The sequence below is a fragment of the Anabas testudineus genome, chromosome 23 (genome assembly GCF_900324465.2).
Source record: "Anabas testudineus chromosome 23, fAnaTes1.2, whole genome shotgun sequence".
NCBI lineage: Eukaryota > Metazoa > Chordata > Actinopteri > Anabantiformes > Anabantidae > Anabas > Anabas testudineus.
The window spans coordinates 4,211,650-4,225,588 of NC_046631.1; the positions used below are offsets into that span (position 1 = coordinate 4,211,650).

The window sequence follows — 13,939 nt, forward strand, 5'->3', positions numbered from 1 at the left end:
GAACCACAATAATATAAAAATAAGCAGAGTAATTCTGCCTTATAAAGTGTTTTGTGGTCTTTTTTCCAATCTTTCTAATATTATTTTTAATTTATAACAAATCAATACTTAAAAGGAAGTAAAAATAACTTTATATAGCATAAATCATTGCGTGAATGCTTTACGTTTAGCCTGCACACCCTTTTGGAAGCGCCAATCCAAGTTTGAAATAAATATGACAAGAGTAGGATCACAGCACAGGTCACTCAGATCAACATGTAACCCTGTTTATTACAAATATTGTAAATGCAGGTATTTTATATGCTCAACATTATTTATAGAGTTCATTTAAAGGTCCCGTTATCAATAAAGTGACAATAAGCGAGCAAAAAAGGCTTTTGAGTACTCCACTTTAAGCCTCTGTCAAAAATGTGTTTTTGTTAACAAAATGTGTTTAATTTCACACAATTCTGAATAAGGAATTAGCCTTTTGTAAGAACGATCATCACGCAGAAGGTTTCAAAAACACACTGTTGCCAGAGGTTGATGATGAGGAAGTATTATTCTTGTCATGTCTGATGGATAACATTCAAATAAATCCATGAAGTAACACTCGTTTGATTAAAATCAACAAGGTGCTGAGTGATAAAAGATTCTTGGGACACGGAATACCAAAAGAGAAAATAAACCACAATAGTGGCAATTCATTTTTTTTTTTCTTGAACAACCAAGCAGCACATTTTTTAAAATGTTTTCCCAATTTTTAAGCACTGAAATGTGGCCCTTCCTTCTGTACAGAAACTACAGTAGTTAGCATCCATATTTGATGCCAAATAGCATTAATACCATTCTAATAAAAAAACGAAACAAACAAAAAAATATTCTATTGCAACAAAACAATTTGTTTTTAGCCAATCGGCTAGAAAGACAGCTAAAGCCTATAAACACAAAAATGGAGGCATTATTATTTAAAGACATCTTGCATGCATTACTAATCCAAATCTTTTCTTTTGATTGCAGCATTTGTGTCTTCAATTCATGCCATTATTATGTACAAGTGATATGTAAGGAAACTTATAATTTACACATGATCATATGAACAAAGAAAATATTTTCTATGCTTCTCAGAGCCATCACGGAAAATAACCTTCTATGTTACAGTACAATTGTAACCTCTGTCCAGCAAAAAGACAAAAAAAACAGCTTATTTACTTTGTTCAATGTGCATCTATAGCATAACTGCAACTAAATAAATCTGTGTAGTTTTTTTAACCCTATTGTAAATATAACATGGTAAAAACTGCAGCAAATGTAGGTCCCCACTGGGGCCAATTTTGTGGAAGACTTAAATCATCCATCTTTTCTACAGTTTCTCTCTGCTTTAATCCACCTATCCCTCCTCCACTTTAGCTGCATCTGAAGGAGCTGACTCCTCCTCCTTGGCTTCAGGTGGACCTGTCGTCTTGTTTGAAGGAAGCTGGGGCTTTCCTTCTCTCGGGGAGCCGGGGGAGACTCCATCTTTCGTTTCGCTCGCAGCAGCAGGGGAGTTTTTCCCCTGTTTCGCAGGAGTTTTCTCATCCTGTTTTACATGTTCTGCAGGAGATGTGCCTCCCTCAGCATCTGCTCCCTTTTTGTCCGTCTCCTGTTCACTTGAATCCATCCCCATCTGTGCTGTTTCTGACTTTTCTCCCTCCACCGGGGCTGCTACCTCCTCTAGAGGAGCTAAATCCTTGTCTACAGGGGGGATTCCATTTGCTGCAGGGATATGTGGTTTATTGTCCTCAATGGGAGCCATGCCTTCCTCCATCATCTCTTCTTCCTCTTCATCTATCTCGTCCTCTAAGGGAGGGATCATCTGTTCTTCCCTCCCTCCGGGGAAGACCCTATCTGGGTATACAAGCTTCAACTGTTCCTCAAAGTAGTCCTCCAGGTACAAGCCTGCACTCCCAATCTCTGAGGTCGCCTGGTTAAAAGGAAAGAATTTCACTTACAATGAAGGAGCTTTTTTTATATAGAATTTAGCTTAAGGTTAAAAAAATGTGACATGAAGGAGCATATTTCTGTCATGATAACAAGTTGTGAAAATTTATTATTATTACCTTGTAGTACTTTGCACAGTTGAAAAATATGAGCCTGACATCTGCGACAAAGCCCTCTGGACTAGCATAACATTCACCCTCTTTTGACTTCGACTTCAGTTTCCTCTTTACTATTGACAGATCCATCGGGGTCTTGATCAGCTCTTTGTACTTTTTCGTCTCCTACATTAGAAAAACGTAAAAGTTAAATATCTAATACAACTGATATAAGAAGCAGCGGTATTTATTAAAAATGAGCATCCACTTTCAAACAATATTATTTTCAATGTATAATTTGTATATTGCATTCGTACTGTATATCTTCAACAACCAGTTAAATTGCAGTTTACATGCGTGTCTGTCCAGACCCATATTCAAATCAGTTCATTTCCAGTTTTGTGCCACATGTGATAAAATTCTTACAAGAAAACGTAATGTGACAGTAATAGTTGTCTGTCTAAACAGGAGGATAACTTCAACTGCATTTCTTTAAACATACAGTGAATGTCACCAAAATAATACATTTGAGACAAACTTAGCATCGCGGATTACTGTAGGTAAAGTTTTTTTCTTGACCGACTTCGTTATTACTACTCCTAACTGTAACAACAACCGCATCTTACCGATGGAGAAGCAGGCTGCTGGAAGTCAGTGCTGAAGTCGTTACAGAACAGACGCAGTAGCAGCCTCTCACACCTCTGTATCAGCACGTAAGAGAGAAAACTCAATAAGAAATTTGCACTTGATTATATTATGCAAACAGTTTGATAGCTTTCCTCAGCGACAGGTAATTCATTTGATGGGAGATGGTTGTGAATATCAAGTAAAAGGTTTCTGCTATAACCACAAAGAAAGACAAGATTTAGTAACTGAGGAATATCATGCAGAATACTGCAACAGCTGAGTGGCCATACCCTTCTGTCATTGGGTGGGAATCCTTCAGAGATGGGGTCATCTTTACTGTCACAGTCATACTGCATCTCAGGAGAGTCAAGGTCGCGGCAGAACGAACAGAACCACTCGCCACTGAGAAGAGAAGTAAGGACACAAGCAAAGATGAAGATTTTCTGCTCAATGGGATCAAAGCGTGTCTGTCCCTACATACTGTACATACACCCAATATCCAACATGACATATTTACATTTACATTTGAATATGACTTGTCTATCATGATTTCCATATATCGACAAACTAACTGGAGCAATCTTGTAATTGTTTACAATAAAAACTTCTACAGCACCTGTAACCAAAACCCGATTTAAAGAATGAAACAGAACCCAATACATGTGCTGTGATGGTCAATTAGAATTTTTCATCTAAGAGTTACCTTAAAATGATTCCTATAATTGCTCACACCACAATTTAATCTTTATAATATTGAGATTTTGTATCATGCACATTCCAGAAAATATTAAATACACTGATATGCTAAATTAAATATGTTTTAAATATGAATTTGTAACACATACAAACGAGTTTCATTTAAGATGGACACGTCTTCCTTCAGGTACTATATTATTTATTAATTTCTTACACTTCATACATGGGTGGCAATAAACATGATTTTTATATCATAATCATCAAATTCTAGCATTGCACTAAAATCTTCCTCTGTCATGGAGAGACTTCCTGTCTCTCACCTGGGAGACTCGTTCAGCGTAGGGATGTGGCAGGACAGATGGAAAACTTTGGGACATTTGTCGCAACAGAGCAGCTCGCCTCCATTCTGACACACAGCGCACCAGTCTTCATTTGGATCTTCCTCCGGCTCCACTCTCTTCTCAGACTCCTGTTGCGCTGCAGGCTGAGGACACGGCTCTTTGGATGCAGCATTTGACTCCGATGCAGGGTTTAGGACGGGAATGGGCGCCTTCTGCTGCTGCCGCGGTTTCGACTGAGCCCCGGTGCTGCTGTCTGGCAGGCTGGATCCCATGCTTGACTGCACCTGTAGGAAATAAAAATGCAGGATATATGCAATTACATCTAATGACGTAAGTGATGAAAGCAAAGCCCGACAAAGGGACGGTGGCCACTAATCATTTAATTCTACAGGTTTAAATCAGCTTCCCAGCAACATTCTGGACTTTTATAACATAAGCAATGCTCTTACAAAATGAACTTCATCCTCGTCTTCAGGTTCATCCTTGATGACAATAATGGGACCCGGGGACGACCTTCTTCGCCGCTTGGCTGAGGGGGCGGATGGCGGCTCAGAAGTCTGCTTCCAGGAAGTCGTCCTTCACCGCACAGATTGTCAAAGACAGGAGAAGGAAAGACTGAGCATTATACGGTACAAAAGACATCGCTTTTCTTAAAAGAACTTGTCTTTTAAAGTGGAATCACTTGAATGTCATTTTACGTATAATTTAAAAAGAAAACATGAGAATAGATCTCCCAACGTTACAGCGTATCCTGTGTGTTAGATTATTAAAAATGGGCTAAAACAAGGGAGTGTAGGAGTGAAAGCTGAATGCAAACTGTTAAATTACACTGTCAAACTGCTGTCAGACTGCTGTCACAGCATGACACAATATGAAGTAACGTGAATGTTTAACATTTTGCCAGGTGTAAAAAAAAAAAAAAAAACAGCAAAGCAAAGAGGGAAAAAGTGGTGATAAGCATCAAATTTCTCACCCTGTGCTTCTGTCTGAAGAAGATGGTTTGGCCACAGGAGATTTTTGTCTTCCTTGAACTTTGGAAAAGATGATGGAGATTTGCAAATCATGAAAAAGCTTAATTTAAGATTTAAATTCATATTCTGGTTAGATCGAGATAGATGCAGCTCAACCACAGCGTAGATACTGACCTGTTGTCTGATTGAGTGAGCTTGTTTTATCTGCTGTTACGGAGACTAGACTTGGAGCGTAGCTGGGTTTGGGGATAGAGATAGTGATGGAAGGGACGGTCCCACCAGGTTCTGTCCTCTTTAGGAAGGAGGACTCTTGTAGGTTGCGCTGCAGAAAACAACAGCCTGTATCATTGCAAGCCCAAACAGCACTCTATCTCAGTGGAATCATGTCGGTCGAAAATTTACTTTCTCCTCTTACTAACCTGATGTAATGATGTCTGTGTAGCTGCTCCAGCAGACAGAGGCTGTGGATAGCGGGATGTACCTTGCAACACATCCATGGGTTTAGGAGGGAAGCTGGAGCTATGGATCAGATCTCTCAGAGACTAGAGGTAGAAAAAAATTGAAGAGTTTGAGTTTATTGGCAAAAAGGCTTTTTAGTAGCAACTACTGTATAGTGTAAATTTGTCCCATAGTTTATTTTAAAAAGATAAGTAGAATAAAGTCACCAACTGGATTTAACTAAGCAAACAGGTAAAGCCTCTTTTATTGGCATGAATCAAATAAAGGAAACATCTAAGGAGATTGTTGAAACTACTAAACTGGGTTAAGAACTGTACAGTGGAAGAAGGTCTTGAGGTCTGATGGGTCCAGATTTACCCTGTTCCAGAGTGATGGATGCATCAGGGTAAGAAGAGAGGTGGGTGAAGGGAGCATTTTCACAAATAGCCAACCAGAGTCCAGACTTTAACCCCACTAAGAATCTTTGGGGCGTGCTAGAGAAGATTTTGCACAGTGGTCCAACTCTCTTGGCAAAAAATTAAATAATGAATAAACTCTTGGCATGAAACAATGTTGAAACATTGCAGAAGCTTATCGAAATGACGCCACAGTGAATGTGTGCCACAGTCAAAGCTAAAGGCGGTCCAATTAAATATTAGAGTGTGTGATGTTTTTTTTGGACAGGCAGCGTATTATCCATTACTCCTTCACTAACACAGTTTTGCACAATAAATTTCTACAAGAGGTCAAAAGGATATAGTATAATCTACAAGATAAACCAACTAGATTCACTCAGTTTTGAGGCAAAAGATAATCAGGTTTTATCAACAGTAACGTCAACAAGATGTGTAATTCAAATGCCAGTGCAAAGAATCTTTGTGGTATTTGACTCTTCCCATACGACAAGCAACTTTCGTTTGGTATTCATTCCCTTTACACCGATACATCCACATTCTGTCTACCTGAGCAGGTGGGAATCCCGTGTTGTGTAGCATGGATGACGCGGATGTAGGGCTTCTGGGATTTGGATGGCAGCTCCCATATCTACGTCCAGGCTGTGCCAGGCTGGGGGGACCCTGTGAGGGGGAGGACCCTCCATGGATGGGCCTTGTTGGGGGTGGAGGGCCAAGCGGTCTGACATTTTGGTACCAGGGCCATGGGTTAGGAGGAGGCTGTCTGTGGGGCTGTTGGGAAAGCTTGTCAACCTTGGACAGGGGGGTAGTTAAACAGTTTAATCAGTGCTGGAATAGGCTTTAAAATGAATACACAGCACTGAGAATGTTTAACAGGTATTAAGTTACCTGATGATGATTTTTAACATCTGAATTTTTGTGCATAACAAACAAACTACTAAAGACTGTGCTGAAAATCTTACCTGCATCTGGAGCTGAGCCAGCGTGCTCTGTCGCTGCTGAGCTGTGACTGAGAGACCTCCTGTGGGTGCCTCTGCTCTGGGAGCTCCTTGGTGATTGGGGATGGGGTGTCGTGCAGGGCCTCTTTCTACTACCAAAGAACCTGATGAAAAACAAAAAACATGATGGAAACTCACTCTTCACTACTAGACTGCTTCCACAAATAGACTGGAAATGGGTTTAGTTTCAAGCACAAATGAGTAAAAATAATTGACCACAGTGATTAATACTTAAGAGGAAGTACATACAAACATGTTGTTGTCCATTGTTTTGAAAAGATTTATATACTGTCCTAAGAAGAATTAAGCTATTTAATGCTTGTAAGCCAAACACAAAACGGAACATAATGTAGGAGAACATTATGTAAACTAAAAACACAAGACTGAAAAAAAAAAAGTTGTTTAGGCCAGATGAGATTAAATTACCGGTAGAGACAGATGCTACAATTTATCTTGTTTACTAGATTTAAGAGCATACTGATAAATAAAGATAAAATAAAAGTATAGGATGATGTCACCAAAAAAGGTCTAGCGTTCCACTATCTAACTTCTATTCACAGTGAGCATCAGTTGTAATGATAAAAGAATATCTCAAAATGTACTGAACAAGCCAAAACATGCCGTTTCCGGGTCTTCCAGTAGGTTAGAAATAAATAGGAAACATTTGTCATCTTCTGCTGCTCAAGTTTTTGATTATGAGAATCTTACCAAGGTCTACATTTGTGGCCCAGAATCCAGAGCGACATTGAAAGCGAACAGAACTCTGGGGAACGATGGAGGGATTACAGCTTGCTCTCATCAGGTAATGGATTTGAAAAAGGATCTACCAGAAAATAATACATTGAAATTAATACAGTGTTACTTAAAGCATAGCCAGATTATGTAATTGTAAACTGCTGATGTCATATACTCACCAGTCTCTTGCAGTACAGCAGAGCTGTTCCGCTGTGACTTGCTGTGGCCCACTTGGTAAAGCTGATAACGTGGTCTAGGTGCCTGCTCAGAGAGTTGACGTCCTCCTGCTGCTTTTTCAAAGCCAACTCGTGGTCCTTAGTCAGAGACTGTGTGTAAATGTGTTCATTAATTGTCAGACACCAATTCGTAAATGTCACAAGTTGCCTTTGAAACATCACTAAACATGTTCAGAATAACATGCTGTACCTCGAGCTGGTTAACCAGAATTTTTCCTTTCCTGTTGATCTCCATAATCAAGTTACAGATGGACTTCTTTATTTCATTAGTGACAGCCTTCCTGTTTTCTTCGACTTGCTGGAGTCTGTGGGAATCGAGTGCAGAAAATGGATTTTATCACACATCAACACTGATCCAAAATCAGTTTCAGTATCTACATGATTTGTAATCATCTACAAAGCCCTTTAAATGAATACAGTAACTCAACTTCCATCTTATGATGTTTTCCATCTAAATTAATCTGTTAATGAGTTCGCAAATAAATACTATCATATCTGAAAAGCTGATGATGACCTTACCCTGTGCTGATGCAGCTGGACACGTCCTCGATGGCCCTTCTTTTCTCTTGCAACTGCTGAGTCATGTTCTCCAGATACTGCCTATGGTTCCTGTAGGCATCCTCCAAAAACTGGTAGCTAGATACAGGGAATATTCAAAATATACAAACGTTTATTAAAATTCCATTCAGTCTGCTCCTCTTGTTTATCAGTAGACAATGGTGCTTTTAAAACTTTACTTTAAACTTTAAAGTTTACAATTTTGAATAAACAAAACCAAACCAAAATACAACACAAAAACCTATCAGCAGCATAGCTAATTCCAGTTACAACAAATGAGACAACTATGGCAATATTTATGTAAAATAAACAGAGCTATCTCTACATTAAGAAAATATATTCTGCATACTTGTGATCCTTGTGCTTAAGCAGCTGACAGTCTCGACAGGTAAGTCGATCACACGTCTCACAAAACAGCTTCAGTGGTTCCTGCTTGTGGATGTTACAAAACACAGGCCTCTGTGTGGAGACACCTACTGCTTCTAGGATACAGACAAGTGGAAAGTTTAAGAACACACAAAAATACAATGTCATCTTAGGTCACCTTAAATGCTTGTTTAGGTTTTTTAAATATCTGTGCAACAACTTATATTTACCTGGTGTACCTTAATGTACTTTCAAGTAAGATAAATAGGTCTTGTCTTGAGAGAATACAATACCTGGAGACATCTCCTCCTTCTGACGTATGGTGTGGTCCCTGGTGAACTTGACCCGCTGGTGTGCCTCAATACACGTCACACACAGAAACTCCACACACTCCACACAGTAACCTGTCGCTTCTGTGTTATCTTCGCAGCTCATGCAAACCTATAAAGCCCAATAATAAAATACAAAGAAAAGCAAGAGTCAGCAAATAAAAAAAAATATAAAACATACAACAAAATAAAATGTCTCAACACATGCACCGATGACTTACCTGGCTGTTTTTTTCCACTGTGCTGCTCGGCACTTCAGCAGAGTCCTTGACAAAAAAATTATCAAGCACATCCATCTCCCAGCATTCCTGTCTGCACACTGGGCAGCGAATGGCACCCACTGGAGCTAGAGATCAGACCCACTAAGTATCAGCTCATGGCCTCTTACAATACTTTGTAAACACACATAAATGGGCAAAAAGCAGCTACATTATTGACTTAGTGCTTGGAGCCTAGGATATGAATGATTTATTATTGATGTATTATTTATTTTTAGCTCTGTGAGATCAGACAAATGTCAACAAAGGTTATTGGCAGTATTAAAGGGCAACTTCATAGATTTTTAATTTTCTTGGTATTGCTTATCAGGTTGCAAAAAGGATCAATAAAGTATTCATCGAAAGGTACAAATGTGTCACTGAGCTTCAAAATGCACTAACACTACAGCTGGAAAGCCTCGCCTGCTTTTCTAGATTGTTATATAGAGTATTGCTAACACAATCTAGGACACTAACATCACTCACAACTGTGTCAAGGACCTCGTATCAATGAAATCACTATTCTCACGTGGTTTGCTGTTGTCGACTTGGGCTTGCGAGTCACGCCTCGGTTCAGCACTCCTGAAGGGGACAGGCAGACACCTCTTGCAGAAAGAGTGGAGGCACGGCAGGAGTTTGGGCTCTCTATTGTGGAAACTCAATTTGCAGATGGGACATGTGTCCATGAGTCCAAAGGTGCCTTGCTGCTTCAGCCTCTCCTCCTCGGCTGGCAAACTTTCTGCTTCGTTTTCCACGATAATGACAATGTCGTCGTTGTCAACATTTTCGGCGTTTTCCTCCATTTTCCCCCTCGCTGCTTTCCGATCGTTACAGTCAAACAATCAATACAGCGTTTCAATTGGAAACAAAGGATAGCCGATAATTTTCCTGACTTAACAAGCCAGATAGGAAGCATAAATACTAAGATCATACATTAAAACGTTTAAGGCGCAGTCCATTCATCTTACAGGGCATCTTATTAAACTAAATAACGGTGTTAGTTGAAGTGTAGTCAACGTTAACTCTTTTCGTTTTGGAAGCTAAATTAGCTACGGAGCCTGTTTTAATTGCACATATGCTAGAGGGTATAAACACAAATTTCCCGGTTTTGTGGTGGCTCTTATAAAAACAGATAAAACAAAACAGCGTCACATAGTCACTTATTGATTAAAATTAAACTACATACATAGTATTTTGAAGCTTATTATGTCCATTGGAAAAGCGACCATCTGTAAATGCTTTACTCAAAACACATATATTACCCAGACGGCACTGCGGTTTTTAAAGCTACAGGGTCCGGTTAAGGCCAAACTACGGACTGCTGAGAGGAATTTTTGAATTGACATTTTCAATTCCCTTACGAAAAAAAAACATTCATACTCATGTATGTATGCTTCCAAAGTATACTTGCAATGCAATGAGTATACTAATGGCAATGTGCTTGAAACTTACATTGCATCTAGATGCAAATACTGAACTTACAGGTATACTATTAGATTACTTGTAGTAAACCAATACTACCACATGTGTGATCCCACTTTTGTGTTAATTAAAGTGTACTTACAAATAGACTTTAAATGTCTGTTTAAATTTTAAATTTATTATTTATACTTCTCACGTCACTGGGCTGCTGCATGACAGTGACAACCACCTCAATGCCTCAACTGTAAATAACTATGTAACCTACTTAATCTAAAGAAAGTATTATTTAATACTCTTCGGAGGGAAGGTCTGTTGACTGCTTGCACTTCTCAGGTATATGTTTATAAAATAATTAATTGCAAACCATACTTACTCTCTTCAAAAGGCAAAACACATAATAATAATTTGAGAAGGAATTCCTAATTCGAGACATCATCATAGACATTGTTTGTTTAGTTGTTGTATGTTTATCAGTATATAAGTATATTGATAAAGCATGTAATTTATAAAGTATGCTACTCATAAAGTATGTCATTATTATTATTATTATTAAGTATAAGTGCAAGTATAGGCCAAGACTTTTCTGTTTACATGTCAGTAATAAACTGAAAGTATTCTTGCTTATTTTTAAAGAAGTATACTGTACTAATGGTATAGTTAGTATAGAACATACTGTACATCTTTTTTGTAAAGTTTACTTTTGTGTTTGGTACGCTCAGTTTTTAATATTTTACCTAGGACACTAACATCACCTGACATTGTATTTTACCTGTCATTGTTCTACCACTCTTCACTGTTTTTCCTTTTTTTATCTGTCTGCCCTTTCTACCTGGGAGGAGTTTTCACTGTGATCATAGAGCAAAATGACAAATCCTATTAACTTGATTGACATATCTGCCCTCAGACTTTAAATAAGGACACGACTATCAGTACTGGGAAAGGCTGGCCATGAAGACACACACTTTGATGAGCATGGAATTGACCGCTGAGACTCACTCTATTCCTCTAAATGATGGAAACAGTATACCTTTAATAGGACTGGGAACTTACTCAGATCCCCGCACGGTAAGACAAACGTTTTTGCCACATTCCTCAGAGAACATAAATTAATTATCACCTGCATGTTTTCCCCTGTGTGACACTGAGTTGCCTTGAGAAATATTATTCAAATATAATCTGTGTTTTGATAGACCCCTAAAGGAAATGCATATGAATCAGTCAAAGTGGCTATTGAAGCAGGGTACAGACACATCGATGGGGCTTTGGTCTATTACAATGAACACGAGGTGGGACAAGCAATAAGGGAAAAAATTGCAGATGGAACTGTGAAGAGAGAAGACATCTTCTACTGTGGAAAGGTTTGTAAAATGTGTTTAATTCTGAGTGTCATGTCTATATCTTTGCAACAATTAATCTTTTTATGTCTTGATTGATTGTGCAGTTATGGAACACATTCCATCCCCCAGAATTGGTGCGACCAGCTTTGGAGAAAACCTTAAAGACATTACAGATGGATTATATCGACCTCTATATTGTGGAGATGCCCACAGCTTTCAAAGTATGCATGTTTTTAATGTCACATTTACAAAAAATCTGTATACTGAAAATGTTTTATCTCAATAAAACTGACTGAAATATTTTATTATTTTCTGAAGCCAGGAGATACATTTTACCCCAGAGATGAGAATGGGAAATACATTTATCATGACACAGATCTGTGTGCTACATGGGAGGTGAGACTTGAACTTCATGCTATTCGTTCAGAGAAATACAATTGTACCTAAAAAGCATGTCATGTGTAGACAACACTGACTACAGCTACTTAAATAATGATGAAAATGTATCTGAAAAGGGTTTCATACTGGTTCCAGTCTTATACGTCAGTGCTACATGCAGGAGACAGATAATACTGGCAGTTCATAGCTGATATGTGCTCAAGGTTAGGTACAAACCTTTGACAGCTACACATGCTGTATGTCTGTAAATCTTTAACAGATTGTATAAAGTTCAAAGTTTTTTTTTGTGCTTCCCTGTTGTGTTTTTACATTTTGGGCAGGCTTTGGAGGCTTGCAAAGACGCTGGGCTTGTAAAATCTCTCGGAGTGTCCAATTTCAACAAGCGACAGCTGGAACTGATCCTCAATAAACCCGGGTTAAAACATAAACCTGTCTCAAACCAGGTACAGCCAAGTTAATGATATATCTATGTTTGGGAGAAAGGGAGAAGATAAGAAGTTTAACTTTGGATTATAGAGGGAAGAGAAATGTCTGATACACACAATGATACATGTGTTAGATATGGTTACACTCATCGCCAGGAACTAATGCACAGCATATATATTTTTAAACACAGGTTGAATGCCATCCCTATTTCACTCAGCCAAAGTTGCTTGAATACTGCCGGCAAAAAGACATTGTCATTGTGGGATACAGCCCCTTGGGAACATCTAGAGATGCATCCTGGTATGAGAAAGAAATACAAATTCATCACATTCAGTTCATGTGTAACCATTAAGAGACACCTTAAAAATAAATGTATTGTGTCATACTAAAATAATTGTGTTTTAAACAGGGTAAACCTTAAATGTCCACCATTGCTAGAGGATGAGTTACTGGTATCAGTTGCTAAAAAGTACAACAAGACCTCAGCCCAGGTGGCCCTGAGGTTCAATGTGCAGAGAGGAGTGGTGGTCATCCCTAAGAGCTTTAGTCCTAATCGCATAAAGGAGAACTTTCAGGTTTGTCAGTGCCACATGAAACTAAAATACTAAAGACAGCCTGCACATGTACATCAGCAATAGTACTGAATAAAAGATAAAGTGTTGTGACTCATGTGTCTTCAACGCCGCAGATATTTGACTTCTCTCTTACCAAGGATGAGATGGAGGCAATCGAGACGCTGAACAAGAACATCCGTTATGTGGAGCTTCTCATGTGAGTACGGTGAAGACTGCAATGTTCTGCTCCTCTCATAAACAAATAACTAGTCTTTCTCTCTGTTGCCTCAACAGGTGGTCTGATCACCCCGAGTACCCGTTTCATGACGAATACTAGATACGTCAAGTGTCAAGACTGCATTTAACTTGATCAAATAAGCTTACTTTGCTTTTCATTTTGTAACATAATTTTTGGCATTTCATTGCTCAATTAAACATGATTCACATTAGTCATTGTGTATTGTTTTTACTGGTAACCTTTACATGACAGTCATTTTGTAATTGGTTAAAAGAAAAACGTCTGTAGAAACATTAACATTAGTGATCATTCTATCAATCATTAGTATAAAGATGTAAAAACATGACAAGATTGTGACAACACAGTTTGAACAGTAAGATTATACAATATAAATAGTAGCATATATTGGAAACTGCACTAAAGTACAAGTGCAGTACTGCTGCTTTAAGGTAGTGTAGGAAATCCTACACTATCTCCTAAAGTATTACAAGACCACATTAGTGGTAAATATATAATTTATTACCGAAATATGACCGTTGCCTTT

At 38.5% G+C, this 13,939-nt stretch overlaps 2 protein-coding genes across 3 annotated transcripts; one reads left to right on the top strand and one right to left on the bottom strand.

Moving 5' to 3' along the window:
• Window positions 1-224: 224 nt before the first annotated feature.
• Window positions 225-10,277, bottom strand: trim24 (tripartite motif containing 24). Of its 2 annotated transcripts, none has more exons than XM_026363658.1 (19): window positions 9,549-10,277; window positions 8,984-9,108; window positions 8,727-8,874; window positions 8,417-8,549; window positions 8,029-8,145; window positions 7,700-7,814; window positions 7,453-7,599; window positions 7,247-7,361; window positions 6,503-6,642; window positions 6,090-6,311; window positions 5,109-5,231; window positions 4,864-5,011; window positions 4,692-4,749; window positions 4,168-4,294; window positions 3,698-4,002; window positions 2,972-3,083; window positions 2,681-2,755; window positions 2,079-2,240; window positions 225-1,942 (listed from the first exon to the last, which is right to left on the bottom strand). In XM_026363658.1, the coding sequence occupies exons 1-19, from the start codon at window positions 9,820-9,822 to the stop codon at window positions 1,370-1,372; spliced, it is 3,219 nt and encodes a 1,072-aa protein (XP_026219443.1). In that variant the 5' UTR covers window positions 9,823-10,277; the 3' UTR covers window positions 225-1,369. The 2 variants fall into 2 exon arrangements, with proteins under 2 accessions (XP_026219443.1, XP_026219442.1); XM_026363657.1 differs by having other exon boundaries at window positions 6,090-6,332.
• Window positions 10,278-11,341: 1,064 nt separating this feature from the next.
• LOC113162908 (aldo-keto reductase family 1 member D1-like) lies at window positions 11,342-13,599 on the top strand. Its single transcript, XM_026361160.1, has 9 exons — window positions 11,342-11,506; window positions 11,632-11,799; window positions 11,883-11,999; window positions 12,097-12,174; window positions 12,498-12,620; window positions 12,794-12,903; window positions 13,013-13,178; window positions 13,292-13,374; window positions 13,452-13,599. Exons 1-9 carry the CDS (start codon window positions 11,390-11,392, stop codon window positions 13,492-13,494), a joined length of 1,005 nt encoding a protein of 334 aa, XP_026216945.1. The 5' UTR covers window positions 11,342-11,389; the 3' UTR covers window positions 13,495-13,599.
• The last annotated feature ends 340 nt before the right edge of the window (window positions 13,600-13,939 follow it).